Here is a 15,601-nt window from a genome sequence, read left to right on the forward strand (position 1 = left end):
GGATTTTGTGACAGGTCAGTGATTATTCTGATTTGAGAGCCTCAGTCAAAATAGCTTAGTTTCCATATGCACTAGCATGTTTTATTGTTTTGCAGTTGTTTACTAACATGAATGAAAATTACAGTTTAGTGGAGAGAATTATTTTTTTATCTAAATGATAAAAACTTCCTGAATTAGTGTGTGCCTTTTGTTGTTGTACTTTTCCAGCTTTTTCTTCCTTTCGTTTTGTACGTTTGACTAATATAGAGAAAACAAACACCATAGTGTTGGAGGTGGTGTTGTCAGGCAAAGAATCCATGGCTAGCAGACTTCTTGAGATAACATCAGTTTCTCCCAGTTCAACAGAACTCAAGCAGTGATGTCCCTGACATCTGATTGCATGGAAGAACTAACAGGCAGATTCTGCTCATTCAACATCTGCTGATAGCACTATGTATTAGTGACCTGGGGGGAGGAATAGCTCCGTGGTTTGAGCATTGGCCTGCTAAACCAAGGGTTGTGAGTTCAATCCTTGAGGGGGCCACTTAGGGATCTGGGGCAAAATCAGTACTTGGTCCTGTTAGTGAAGGCAGGGGGCTGGACTCAATGACCTTACAAGGTCCCGTCCAGTTCTATGAGATAGGTATATCTCCATATATATTTTTTTTATTACAGTTCAGCAGTTGCTAATAGTTCCTAAGGCATACGAAATATAGCAAGCAAAGGGTTCATCTTGTATGGAGGCTGTCAGTAATTTGTGCCTGCATGCTGTGGTATACTCTGGCTGTGACTGCACTGAAGAAAAGTTGAATTGAGAGTCCTGGTGACTGCACCCCTGGGGTATTCAATGGGAGTCAACCACAGAGGAACCAGATGCAAGGAAAGGTAGATGGAAAAACTGTAGTGGGAGAAAATGTAAGTTCTATCCTCCACTCTCTGTACCCAGTAGGCACACTATATGTACACCTGGGGCAATGAGATTTGGCAACTTGATCCACAGTTGTGGTTTTTGAATTCCAACCCACTGGCCTCGTATTTCTTCTTCCTTGTTTCCTATTGTCAGCATTGGCAGTCCTCCAATTTGATTTTACCGCTAATTGTGTTGCACGTTACCGTACTGAAATGAATCAAATCAAAATGCTTTTCCTGGAGCATTAGATAAAGCAGGCGAGGGTTCTGGGTAATGAGCAGATGCTGCTAATGCAGGGACAGTAGCGGCCTTGCCAGGACTCCATCTGCTCCATGCTTGCCTGACTTTGGCCGTAAGCCACAGCTTTTGGGGAACTGAAGTCTACTTAAACTGCCCCCTTTCCCCCAGATTCTCGTAGTTTGACTTGGAAACTTTCTATGGTGTAAAATGAGAACATCCTTTTTGTACCACCTTTAAGACATAAGCTGTTGTGTTTGTCTATGGGTATAGAAGGGAAATAATGTTGCCCCCATTTATGTTAATATTTTGAAACCTAATCAGCAGTAGCTAATAGTACTTGTCATAGGTTGGTATAGAACAAACGAAAGTGACTTCTGCAGTGACCAGAATGCACTTGCTTATACGCATGCTCTGTTATTAGGAATTGAGGCAGCGCTGCTTTTGAACTGAAAACCTGATATCTCAGTAGGCAAGATGGTGAGTGAGAGGCTCTCAGAGCCATTCCCTCCTCCACCAAGCACCCTGTGTTTATAACATCAGAAATGGAGTGTTCTGGTGAACAGGTCTATGTGTAGCACACTTTTAAGTTCCCAAACATGCCACAAAATAGTTACAACACCAAATAGTGTAGCTTGCAGACGCTTTAAGGAAGAAGGATGCCTGCGTAAATGTTGCTGTGAATTTACTGTACCTCTTCATTGGTAAAAGGTATGTAAATTGAACTTTGATTTTACACTTTACAAATAAGACACACGTTTTGATGATTTGAAATTAACTGAAATTTCAAGTTTTCTCTGCTGAACATTTGGCCAAGGTCACTTCTATTTTGCAGTTGCCAAGTAAAGGGGTAAGTATAATTATAACCATTTTACAAATGGGAAAAAGGAGATAAGGAATAGTTTATTGACTCCAACGAGTCACAGAGCTGGGAACGGAATCCAAGTTTTCTTACTTCTAGTTCTATGCCTTATTCACTGAGCCATGATGAGAATCTTAACTTTCCAATTGTATTCAATGTTAATTTCTAGCCCTAGTAGTCTGAATGATATCTGATCTTGCTGTTTATCATTTCAGGCTACGAGTGTTTTTTGGCAAAAGTCTAGGATTCAAGATAACAAGTTTGAGACTTCAGGCCAGTTCTGTTTTTAAAAAAAACCCATGTTTCATTAATGGTTTATTTCCCTATAATTTCAGGCAATATCATACTTGTAGATAGTATAGCTAGTATTCCAGATAATAACATGAGTTTTCAGTTTGTATTTTTTCCTGTTTTCTCCTATTGAAAATAAAATATAGTGTTTAAAAATGAGAAGTTTTACATTAAATTAACTTGGATCAGGATAGGAAAGGTGGGAGTTGGGCTCCTAAACAGAATAGATGAGAATTAACAGGAACAATTGCATTTAAAACCTCTCCCTCCAGCCTCCCCAAAAAAACCACCCTGTAAATCACATTGGCTCCGGCAGTCCCACATGGCTGCGTTGCTTTGAAGCTGAAGTGAGAGAATAAGATCCCCACCACCGCAATGTCCAGGTTCCCTGTTCTAAAATGGAATCATATGGATGATTTTCTTGCTTTGATCCTTGCAGATAATGTACATTTAGACTGGCCTTACCAGCAACCACTAGCTGCGCAGTATTGTCTTAATGAGGAAGAGCTGATTAAGTGAACCCCCAGCATGGGTCATCAAGCAGTATTTCAACCCGGTATCATCAGATTTAATCACAGTCCATTTCCACTTAAACTAATGTGTTAACTATTAGCTGGTAGCAGTAGTAGGCAGTTATCCCCTATTTTGATTAGCTACTAACAAGGAGATGCAACACACACTGGTTTCAGCTGAGTTTACGCTACAAAGTTTTGCTGGCATAGCTATATCAGCTACGACTGTGGAAAAAAATCAGTCTCTAGCCAACATAGCTATGCCAGCAAAGCCCTTTGTGAAGATAAAACTGTGCCAACAACAGAGCGCTTTTGTAAGCTTCGCTAATGTCATTTGGGGAGGTGGTGTAGCTATGTCGGCAGAACTGCTATCAGCTTATGCTGCATCTCCACTAGGGGGCTCTGCCGGCATAGACAAGCCCACACTGGCAGATAGTTGCAATGTAACACGTAAAAATGTAGCTAAGCATTTTGCATGTCTGCTTATGCAGGCCTACCATGTCATGAAATTAGAGCATTGATATGAAAACAGTTCAGATTAATATGGTGGTAAAGCATCGTACTTGGCACCAGAGACACATATATGTGAAACTAAATATAAAACTAGTTGCGTGGGAAGCTTCCATTGCTAATGGGGAGCATCTCACTCAAATTCTTACTCAGGGAAAAACCTATGTAGTTGTCTGGTTCAATCAGGGCTGCATCGTGTGAGGCCCTGTACAGACACAGAGTAAAAGACAGTCTGTGCCCCAAATAGCTTACAGTCTGAGGCATAATGCTGCAAGTGGATGTTAATACTAAGTGATCATCGGGAAGTGCAAGTGCAGTGATTGTAATATCACAAATCAACAGCTACGCTATCTTGCTCTTAACTGACTACTCGCACTTAGACAATCCAACTGAACATCTGTCTCCTTAAGCCAAAAAGGAAAGTAAGTATGCAGTAGTTTCTCAGTCAGTCTGAGAATACTGAACTGTCACAGCTCCACTGGAGCAGAGTTAAGGTTGTGGTGTGACTCTGGCTTGCTGTGGAAGTGCCATTCTTACTCACAATTTTGTGTATTTCTAACATTTGATGGATTTTTATTTTTTAAACTGTAATGTTCTTGGAAGTTAATATGTGCTCAAACACTGCTATGTGCTTGCAACCTTAACTTCACCTTAGCAAAGCTTTTTGTGTGGGAATGAAATATTGGCCACTACTGGAGGCAGGAAGACAGACTGGGTAGATCAATGATCTCATCCAACCTGGCAAATCCTATGCTTTAATATTTTTTTTAAAAAAATATTTCTTTACAATGTGTATCATCTCAGCAGATATAATTTCAACTATAAAAATGGCTTTTCCCCATTTTGTCCTATCAAATACAATGTGAGTGAATAAAGCAAAGGCTGACTTGCCCATTAATTAATAAATTTTCTGGTGCTTTGGAGTGGAAGGACCTGCGCTCCCATTTCTTTGCTTCATAGCAACGCCTGTTTAGAGCTTGTATAATCCATACCTGTTGGTGCCCCTGAGGGAAGCGTTTTCTAACTGTTCCCTGGAACCAAGCAAGCCCTATACATGTTTCTCAGACATCACACACACAGATGATATTCAATTCACTCCTAATGAAAGAAAATACTAGTCAGCTCTTGCTCCCTATATTATTCTGCATTCATCCTCCGAACTGCTGCCTCTGTCATCTTCTGTTCTTGGCTTGACAGTTTAAAGCAAACCTGGAATCCCGTATCTTCACAAAACCTTCATTCTCTGATCTTACCAATGATGTCTGCATATCTCCTTGTGCTGGAACTGGTATTCTGTGCATTTTATTTTTCTGACTTGAAATGTAAGTGTCTTGGGGCAGGGACTTTGTCTTTTAAATATTTGGTAAAATGCTATGTACATTGATGATTAGTTACATGAGATTGTTTTTATACTATGTATGTTTAATTGCAGCTCATAATCCGAGCTCCTTTTCCGGTTTTAATGGATACCATGTGCCATACACATTTTAATGAAATGGTTTTTGCTTCTCAAACTCTGAGACCAAAACACTGAATCCCAGAGTTCTCCATTTTATTCATGGGATAGAACAGGCTTCTGTGTGGTGGGCTTACTTCACGCTGTCTTGCAGAAACCCCCAAGTTTAAGGCAAAACATTTATTTTATGGAGTGAGAAGCAATTCACTCTCTTTCTGTTTTATACTCTTCTCTGACTAGTATTTCAGTGCTCTTGTTTGTAGAGTGCTAAAAGTGGAGTAGGTTTTCAGCAGAAAAATATGAACACAGGGCCCTGCCTAGATAAGTTTACAAATGAAACCGATTAGATCTAATTAAAGGTCTAATTTGGATACTCAGAAATATGTACCTCTTCCTTTCTTGAAAACTTAACTAAGCACAATATTGGTGTACTCAGTAGCTGATCTAAAGTGCCTGAGATCAGACTTCAGCCCAGTTGGGAGATGTGGACCTGCTGTCCACTATAGAGTGAGGTAACCAAAAATCACAAAAGCCTTAAGTGTCTATGATGCACAAGCTACAGTCCCCAAAGCAAACAATAGTCTACACCATCCATTTAAACCTGTTAACTTGTTTTAAGCATGGGTGTGCATGTGGCATGTGCTAACGTTCTATTCTTCAAAACCAGTTCAGCAGTTATTTACCTTTCAAGCAATTAACATAATTACCATTAGGCTAAGAAGTAGTTTTGGAAAGTTCTGCTCTGAGCCCTTACGACTCCACCGGGACAGTTTTAGTTGGGACTTATTTTTTTAATGGAAGCCTAATTGCAGTTTTGGCTTTGGGCACACAAACAGAGGCTGCTAACTATTTAGGCAAATAGCAGATTAATTTAAATATGCATCCCTAATAAAACAAAAATGGTCTCCATTATGGTTCTCATTCCCATGACGAAGAATATAAATATTCTCCGGGAGTGCCATTAGACAGAGGCCTTAAGGATTGTCTGCATTATTTTATAGTGGTAGCACTTTCAAGATACCAAATAATCTTTACAAAAGCAAACATAAATCAATTTAAACTCATTTAGATACCATTTCCACTATGAGCAGTTTCATTACCACACTCTCGCTTTGCCTCCTTTGGGACGCAGGAGAGGCGTTTGCAAACTGGCATGGGTGCCTGTCCACAGCTGCTTGTCAGAGCTTTTATGTCTCCTTTTGAAGTAGTAGCCACCATTAATCATTTCATCATTAATGGCCATGCTCAAGTAGAGGGAAGGCTTCTCCAGCTCTGATCCTGTCTGTCAGGCTGAAGAATTGCTGCTCCGTTTCAATGCAGGGGTAGCTTGGGAGTGAGCTCTAACTCACTTTGTGTGTTCAGCCCTGCTGATCTGTAGTACGCTAATAACTCCAGTTTACTCTTGTAAATTGAAATCAAAGCGCTTGACTTTATGTACTTTACTTTTTAAGTGGAATTCTTTTGATTTATGCCACAAGCCAGTGCAATTGCCAACCTGTTACCCACTGATCTGTACCACTGAAAGGAGCAACATTCCTTTTCCCTAGCCTGGGATACTGTGCTCTTTAGCTTTCAAAAAATGATAATCTTCTCTGCATTTCCCCCATTCTCTGAAACATCAAGATTTGGAATTTACGTGTTGGTTGCAAGCTATATGTAACTGCCCTGCTAGGATCAGACCCTCGATTCCACTTTTTGAAGGGCACTGAAATCTCCCATCCTGTCCCTTTGTGCACAGTCCAAAACTATGCAAAGACACTTTGAGTGAGAGAATGTGAGGGGGAGGTCATTTGAAGCATTTAACCTGGCTTCTCCTTAATAGTTCCTTGCCATTAAGTGAGGGTAAGTGTACAGTAGATAAGTCTTATATTCGCAACTCTTTTTTGGAACTCCTTGTGTTCTTGCGCATGGTTTGTTCCATCCCTGGTGCATTGAGAGGAGCAGGGTTAAAGCACATTCCAATGTTCTCTGAAAGTCACAATGTAAGACTTGATCAGGGAAAGAACAGTTATTACCCACACTAGAGCCCACTCTGCACTACGTTGCAGTGTGCTGGAGCTCTAGTGGCCGTAGGGAGTGAGTCCTGAAGGTGCTCCAGAACCTGCCTCCTGTGTACCAACCTAATTCACTAATACACAGACACTGCCATCCTCAAGCTACTTTTGTTTATGAAATAGGGTAACACAGAATCATTTGTTTTGCCTTTTATATGCAGGGACTATTAATGTTTGGAGTCTCATGATAGGGCGTGAACCTATCCATCATTACCAGCACAATCAAAGGATACAGGCTTTGGCCCTTGGCTTGGAGGGAGCAGCCATAGCAACTGCATCTGGCTTCCAGGTCAAGGTGGAAAGCCCTGATGACAGGGGATACTGGCAAACTACTGCACAGTTTGAAATCCAGAAATTGGTGAGTATTTTCCGGCTGGTCAGTTTGGTTCCAGGTGTTCCAGATCTCCTAATTCTTCCTGGCCAAGCGGGATCTTACAATGACCTTAAAAGGATGTTGCATGAACTATGTGAGAGCATTAGCAGCTAGCTGGTATTGCAGTGAGTTAATGCAGGTCTTTCATCCCTGAAGAGCTAGGATGAAATCCTGGCCTAAACCACAAGTGAAAATGAAGCTGAGCCCATATGGTGTGGGAGGTTTTGTTGTTTTTTAATTATTTTTTGTCAACATTAAACTAAGTTGGCTCATTTGTAGATCAAGGTTTTCTCACATAGAATTTCAGATCAACACTAGCTGATTAGTTCTGAGGCAGGATATCACAAGCTAGCTAATGCTGTCACTTGCGAAGCTGTAACTGGTTGCACAGCTTCTTTAGATTACACCTTCTGTCTATGGAGTGCTGAGGCTATTTTCTCTTTTTTTAAAAATCCAAAGTTTATTATGGGCCAAGTCTGTTAAATGGTGTGAGGGAGGAAGTGAGCGTATTAAAGTATAAATCTTCTGATATCTGATCAGTACAAGAAAACTCACTGTACAACGAATGGCTGTAGAGCTCTGATTAAACAAACCCTAATACGACTTCCCCATCTTCTAAATGGAAATATCCGTAGAATACTTAAAAACAGAACAAAGAAGCCAACAATTTTGACACGTTTTCTAGTAAAATATTAAAACATCAAAGAAAGAACTCCATTGGAACTGGGTCACCCTGTCATGTAGTTGTGAAGTGCTCCATCATGTTTATTTCTGTGGATATACAGAAAGATATCCATCTTCAGTATTCTTTCCCCTTCCTCTGTATGTAATACCAGCAACCCCTCTCCCATTTAGCAGTATAGGAAAAGCAGAGTGACCATGATCCCCCACACCTGAGCGTGACCCCCAGGTTGAGAACCCCTCACCAGTTTCACCAGCACATTACTTTAACCTAGCAAAGTTTCTGTGGTCTTAGTGGTTCTAGCAGGGAACTGAAAGTCAGGGCTCCGTTCCTGGCTCTTCCATTGACTTACTGTGACCTTGTGCAGGTCACCTGATGTAACCTCGTGTTGCTTCAGTTTCCCCATCTGTAAAATGACTCTGTTAATATGTGGTGATAGTTCTTGAGGTGCCCAGAACTGAGAGTCACCTCTTTACCCCCTTGCCTCCAGCAGGAAAGAGACTCGCTTGTGCTTACCTGGGTAACTCCCTGACACCTCCAGTCTGTTAGCCACCCAAACAATCTCCGCTGGGCTCTGCCAGCCCTGACTTTGCCTTGCAGGGTAATAGTAGGTGCAACACAGTTCCTGAGGCCGTTTGAAGCGTTCCCCTGCAGTATCCAGCCCCTTATCCACTGAACACTGACAGAAATACCAGGTCAGCTGTCCCCAGAGGAACTGTGTACTTATCAGTCTTTTTGGTTCAATTCAGGATCAGCTCCTTTGTAACATCACAGTACTGAGATAGATTTATAGTGAAACCAATCGTAAGTTTATTATCAAAGGTTAAGATTTAAGAGATGGTGAGTAAGGATAATGGAAGCGGAAAGGTAACACATAAAACAAAATCATAACACTGATCTTAGAGACTAAACTTAACTTTAACAGGCTAATCATCTGTCTAAAGAAACTTCTCTCACCCTAAATGTCTTTTGCAACATTTCAGCTGAGCTTGGTTAAGAGCTTGTTTTCATGAATGTAAAAGTGCTGTCCATTTAATTCCCCAGGTGCAGGGAAAAAAAATATCTTTTTGCCTTTCTCTTATGTTCCCCAAAGTTCTTTGTCTGACCCCAGAGACAAGGCAACCCCCTGTGGTTCAGTCTTCAGTCTTGTCTCCCAGTTGATTTCCCATCCCCTTGTTGACTTCACATGTAAATGGGGCTTCCATTGTAGTAGCTTACAATGGTTAATTTACATTTTGACAGATACATGTTTTACCTACTGTCTAGAAGAAACCTGTTTTTCTCTTTGGTTGATGACAGACTTTAAAACCTTTCGGTGTCATCCATCCATACATCTCAAATGATTATGAGGATCAGTATGACATAAGCTTTTATTAGAGACCTCACTTGACATCATTTATGGATAAACACTGTGAAAGTGGTGTGCTAGGTGAAGTGAGTTTTTCAGACCCGGTAGGAGTTGCTGTTACACAACAGTGAACCTGTTGGCACCAGTGGGCTTTTGTGTCACATGTGTACCTATTTCCTAGGCCTGTTATGAGACTTAATGAATAATTCTTTAATGAATAATTCTTCTTCTTTAATAAATGTGCACATCCTGAGAGTCTTAGATGAAAGGTGTTATGTGTAATAGTATTCTGTTGTAGGAGTCAAACCTCCAAAATTCAAATAGACCAAAAATCAAACACCATTAAAAAAATAAATAAATAAATAAATCTTGGTTCCAAGAAGGTGGTTTTAGATAGTAGCCACCTATGGAGCTGTGTGTTAATTCATTTTTTTAAAGAGCCCTGTTTAGCATATGGCCATGCTGTGTATTTCTGATGACAATGTAAAGGAATTTTCAACTAAAGTGTAAAAAACTAAGAAATGTCTGTGCTGTTTTAGGTCAACTTTCTCCACCTGGTTCCAGATGTTGTTGGGAGTCCAGTGACTATAGCAGCTGCTGAAGATATGGTCTACCTCCTGAAAGCAGAAGAGTCGGGCAAAGTTCTCCATTCTGTATATGGCCAGCCTGTCACATGTCTAGATGTATCTGCCAGTGAGGCAGCCTTTGGAGTAAAAGGCTTTGGCTGGCTGTTGAATGAGACCAACAAGGTATTTAAGTAGCAAGCAAGGTATTTGAGTCATATAACAGTAAATTTCTTTGTCGCTTCCCCGGGGTACTCAAGGTTGTGAGGCACCTGATCACTACCTCACCTTAGCGTGTAACAGTCTGGTGTGGTTCAGCTTGCTGAAACCAGCGGTCTCTGGCCCCACAAGCACTGACTTGCAGGTTTCCACAGACCTCACCGTCATGGTACAGGCTATTGCTAGGTACACTCTAACCCCCGTGTCCTCGGAGCGCTCCCTGCAGTCTCCAGCCCATCACTGGATACTCATAGTAATTACCAGGTAAGCTGCCCCCAACAAGACAGTGTACACACAGCTTGACTGGCACAACTTGGATCGGGTCCTTTATAATAGCACTGTAATCTACTTGTAGTGAAAACAAATGCTTTTTATTAATAAAGATTAAGATTTAAGAGATACCGAGAAAGAATAATGAGTGGAAGCAGAACCGGTATTGTCACGCTGTGAGGAGTGGCTCATGACTATGAGTGCCTGCCTCAGGGCAGATGGTCAGAAAACAGGGCAGACACCCCAAACTGGTGGTATGTTCTATAATTAGATTTCACCAAGCCAGTGACAAATGTGAACTCCTGGACCACTATACCAGTTTTATCGTGGAGTCATAGACCATCCCCTTAGACTCTCTATTCTATCTTGCCACCCAAACAAACTGGACTTTGTGATAAAAGGTAACTTAAACCAAAAATCACACTACATCAGGTTACTCCCAGTCCCAAGAGACCAGTCGCTCATCCAGGTCAAGTTGCATGCTAGATCTCACACCAAAGACAACACTGGTAGCCAATTCTGTCGTAAACTAACTAAAGGTTTATTAGCGAAGAAAAGGAAATGAGAGTTATTGAGAGGTTAAAGCAGGTAAAATAGATGCACAGGTGAGTCACAGTTTGTAATTCCAAATGGTGGCAGTGATGCAATAAACTGCCAGTTTCCCCAAAGTTTTTTCAGTGTACCCAGATTGTCTCTGGAGATCTCCGCTTTGCATCTGGTATACACATTAAAAAACCCATACCTTTCCTATTTTATAAAGTAGATTCTCTCCTAAGAATTCAATCCTTTGAGAGCTACTGGTTTTCAGTCAGTACCAGGATCCAAGTTTTCAGGAATATCCCCACACCCTACAGAGGGTATCCTCAGTAAATGGATACCAAAATGGTTTTTGCTTCTCCTTATATTTCTCCAAACTCATAGTTTTGACCCCAGAGTTTGTTCTCCGGTATGCTGGCTCCGAGTTGTTGTCATATCTTTCTGTTGACCTGAAATGCAAATATAGGTCCTATTGTGTTTGGCTTACAGTGCTTTATCTACATATGAACCTTGGCAGACATAGAAACATACATCCCTTTGTCTGGCAAAATCAGTTCTTCACCTCTGGTGGGAAATCATATCTTGATAGAGACTATAAGGACACATTTTCAGTATACAGATATAACTTTTAAATATAATCAATATGTACATTTTACAATTATATTAATGACCAGCATGATCCTGGCTTTCATTTAAGATCTCACATGACAGTCTTTATAGATAAATACTATGACAGCAGTGTGTTAGATGTAGTGAGTTTATCGGGCTTAGTAGGAGTTGCTGTTACAGAACATTGAACTCTTTGCCAGTTGGCACTGAGTGGTTCTTAGTCAGAACTTCAAATGGGAAAACCCAGGTCCCTTTGTACAATTAACAAAAGCCAAAAGAATTCTTTATTTTTTTTTGCTCTGTGTGGATGGAGTGGGAGGTCAGTTTCTTAACACACTGCTCTGAGGCTTACGTGAACTGTCAGTATTTCTTTCAGTGAGCATAAAATGAGGAAATGCCAGCACTTTGGTAATTTAAGTACCCTCCTGAGCGACGTAAGTTACACCGACATAAGCACCGGTTTGGACAGCGCTATGTCGGCGGGAGAGCTTCTCCTGCCAACATAGCTACCGCCGCTCGCGGAGGTGGTTTTATTATGCCAACGGGAGAGCTCTCTCCCATCGGCATAGAGCATCAGTGCAGCTGCACTGCTGTATGTGTAGACATGCCCTTGGTCAAAAGGCTCATGCTAGCTTCTGTAAGTATTCTATTTGCTACTCCCCAGCTGCAAGAGAGAGATTTGTATCTTCTACTGCTTCAGTCATCTAGGTGGAATTGTTTTCTTTTCCAAAATAAATCTACCTGAGGCATCCTAAGTAATGAGTCAAACCCTGTTTGTGCAATCCTTGGAGAATGCTATTATTTTTCACTTCAGTATTTGAGCTAAGTTACTTCCAAGCCTGTAAGAATGGTGAGATGTTGCTTTAGGGGGATGGATAAATAATCTTCATATGTCTGAAGCCTTCTGCATTTTGCTACCTTCATAAGCGTCTTTTGGCAGTGGCAGAGTTGATAAGCTGCAGATTCCGTTTTTGCAACTGTACTGAATCTATGCTTAAAAAGCTGATGGCTCAGGCAAGCTCTACAGCTTTTAAAATTATTGAGATTTAACAGGGCAAGCTTTTAATTTTTCAGTGAGATTGACATGTGTCATTCGCTACATCATAAAATATTGATTTTTTTTTCTTGACCTAGTGTCTAGATTAGTCCACTGGACATACGCACCACAGAAACGTTGTGTTGCAGTGTGGGCATAATATGTCAAATATTTTACTGTAGAATTTAAACTTTCACTGGGAAAAAAGCTTCTAGTTCTTCTGATGGTATTTTTTTTTCCAAATGTGAATCAGAACAGGGGCTGTCTTCCAGAGTCTGCAGACAGACTGAAACAGTAGCTCTGAATAGTGTGAATTGCCTCATTCATCTCAATGGAGTGTTAATTCTGAAACTGCACGAAGACCAATTAAATGTTTTAAATTATTTTAATGCTGATGTCTTTATTGGAAACATCCAGCTACTGTGTGTGTTCATTGTGGTTGAATATCACAGAAGTTAGATTGAAAAGACCTATTAGGTATTAATTCCATCTCACTGGCAGTGTACAGATTATACCTTACATAGCCTAGTGTCTAGGGCTTTTCCCAGTACCGTTTTAAATGACTCAGGCAATGGGGTTTCTGTCACTTCCCCATGGATGTTGTTCCTCAGTTAATAGATCTCATTGTTAAGAAATCTTTCCTGGTTCTTTTTCCTGTCTAAATTTTCCACAGATTAATTTCATCGCATTACTCCTACTCAGGTTTGTAGTGAGCTGTAGGAAAGGGGAAAAGGGGAACAGCAACCCCTGGGGGAAGGGAAGGTGGGGCATGGAGCAAAGGGGTTGTTGCTGGGATGGGAACTGTGGCAAGTGGTGCACAAGTGCAGTTCTATCACTTTTCCCCATTTGACAACCAAATAGAATGGGGCAGCTTTCTTTCGGTCTAGTTCCACTGTTGATGTAAATCTGCATCTAAACTCCCCTTAAAGTTCCCTTTTCACACATGAAACACTGAAAGAGCCATAAATACCTCTAGGGGTGAGAGATGCTATGAGGCCGTACTGTCCTTATTAAATCCTTTGCCATCCTAATCCAATATTTTTCCCTGCAGAGGTGGGGGGTTAGAGGATAGAATTGCCTCATTCAAGACCATTACATTGGCTATCGCCTTTGTGCCTCATAAAGGAATAGAGAAATCCACTTAGAGTCCTTAGCATCATTCTGTGGAGTCGGACATATTTCCTAATTTAGTTCTGAAGTATTTGGCATTTGATGGCAGATTGTATTAAGCAGTGCATCAGCGCGCATCCTAATCAGGGCAATGTGACTGAAGTAGTCCAGACGGCAGGGGTATGTTTGACAAGGACGCTTGCTTGGCATTGCTACACCAGCTGACATCACGCCGGAAATTAATTACTAATGTCTATTATGATAATTATTCCCCACACACAGACGTGAAGGGACTTTGCATCGGTTGATTACTTGAGTCACAAGTTGATGGTCTGCGTCTAGAAGAGCTTTAGATCTCAGAAACACATTGATAGTGAATTCCAGTGCTGTTTTCTAATAGCTACAGCATTCCAATGTAAAAGCTGCATCCCATTTTGTTTCATGTGCAGTATACTATAAATTATTAGCTAGTGGCAATTTTTGTTAGTGGAGTATTTTTGGCCACACACTAGTTGCTCAATGTTAAAAAAAAATTTAATATTGAACCTTTTGGCACTAACAGGCCAATGCAGAATGTACTGCTTTCCAGAAATACTGTATCCTTGAAATATCGAGACACGGCCAGAGTGCTCCACAGTCCATGGAATTCAGAGGTGTGAGTAATGGTTTTAAGCATAATGGGTCAAATTCATCCCTGCTGTAACTCCATTAATGTCAGTAGACTTAAACCAGGGGTGGCTTTGGTTCTGTGCATATGGGGGGGAGGGCCATTCTTTAAAAAGATGTTTGACCAAAATTCACTTCCTTTCTTATTTGATTAGCTTTCAGTCTCTCTTCTGGTGTCAGTTTCACTAGGCCTTTGGTTACCAGGTCTTCTAGGGTGAGCAAGTCCTGAAGTTCTAATGTTTTTTTTAAAAGGTAGAAAAAATACTTTGTTTGCCTAAAACCTCTTAGGCCTTCTTTATCCATTATTAAAAAGCAAAGAAACACAAGCCCATTGTTTTTTCTTTACATGTCAGCTTTAAAATCAGCGTACTAATAAACTGGCCTGTTTTTAATCCCCCTGTTTCTGCTCCTTTTCAATGATGGCATTGGAGCTGGCATCCTGAGGCCTGCTGGCCAGCTTTATAAAGCTACTGTTTTAGCTTTTACTATACATTTACTTTTGCCGTTGGCTACCTAAGTACTCCATGCAGTTTCACTTGCGTAAGGTCCGTGTTAACCTGTTGTTAAACAGCTGCTGTTTCACCCTGGAAGTGATTGCATTTCAGTCATGGATGAAAGGTCCTGCAAGTGGATCCACATGAGCACAGGTGTCTGCCCAAGTGGGTCCAGTTGCAGGAGCTGGGCCTTATATTGTAAAGTGTCGGGGTAACTTTGGGGATGAAAAGCACTATTAAAATAGTCTTGTTCTTTTTTGTTATTTAGTATTGATTCCTATGTATAATTGTCTTTCCTTCCTTTTCAAGATACTGCCTTCTAAACCTTGTAATTGTCTTTCTAATTCAAACCTTTAGTAACATCCTAGTACTGCTAAGATGAATGACTTAAGTCAGGAAAACCTTAGTGTGCACACACAGACACACAGACACACAGACACACAGACACACAGACACACAGACACACAGACACACAGACACACAGACACACAGACACACAGACAGACACACACAGACACACACACACACACGTAATTAATCAGTATCTTGCCCAAGAATAATTGAATCTGCCTCCATGATTTTCCATTGAAAACTTGTAAATTGTTTACTAAATTGAAAGAGCCATTCATTTTTGCAACTTTTAATAAAAATTATGCAAAATATTTTTACCTATGTTTCCTAATGAAAACGACAAGCCGCTTTTTATATGGCTGCATTGAGACTTGGCACAACGCTTAGACAAGTATCTGAGATTTTGAAAATGTTGCCCTTAGGATGCATCATGAATATTTAAGGAGATTATCTGCAAAGCCAGGCAAATAATTCATTCCATTTTGAGGACTAACTTGCCTTCATATTACCCATCCTAATTTTATCAGGCAGG

At 40.8% G+C, this 15,601-nt stretch overlaps 1 protein-coding gene across 1 annotated transcript in view; it reads left to right on the plus strand.

The window, feature by feature from the left end:
- Nucleotides 1-15,601, plus strand: part of FBXW8 (F-box and WD repeat domain containing 8) — a 71,344-nt gene that overhangs the window by 38,056 nt on the left and 17,687 nt on the right. The window contains exons 8-9 of the mRNA XM_065417962.1: nt 6,973-7,169; nt 9,754-9,963. Coding sequence (XP_065274034.1) covers nt 6,973-7,169; nt 9,754-9,963 — 407 coding nt within the window. The remainder of the gene's footprint in view (nt 1-6,972; nt 7,170-9,753; nt 9,964-15,601) is intronic.

The sequence above is a fragment of the Emys orbicularis genome, chromosome 16 (assembly GCF_028017835.1).
Source record: "Emys orbicularis isolate rEmyOrb1 chromosome 16, rEmyOrb1.hap1, whole genome shotgun sequence".
In the NCBI taxonomy this organism is placed as follows: domain Eukaryota; kingdom Metazoa; phylum Chordata; order Testudines; family Emydidae; genus Emys; species Emys orbicularis.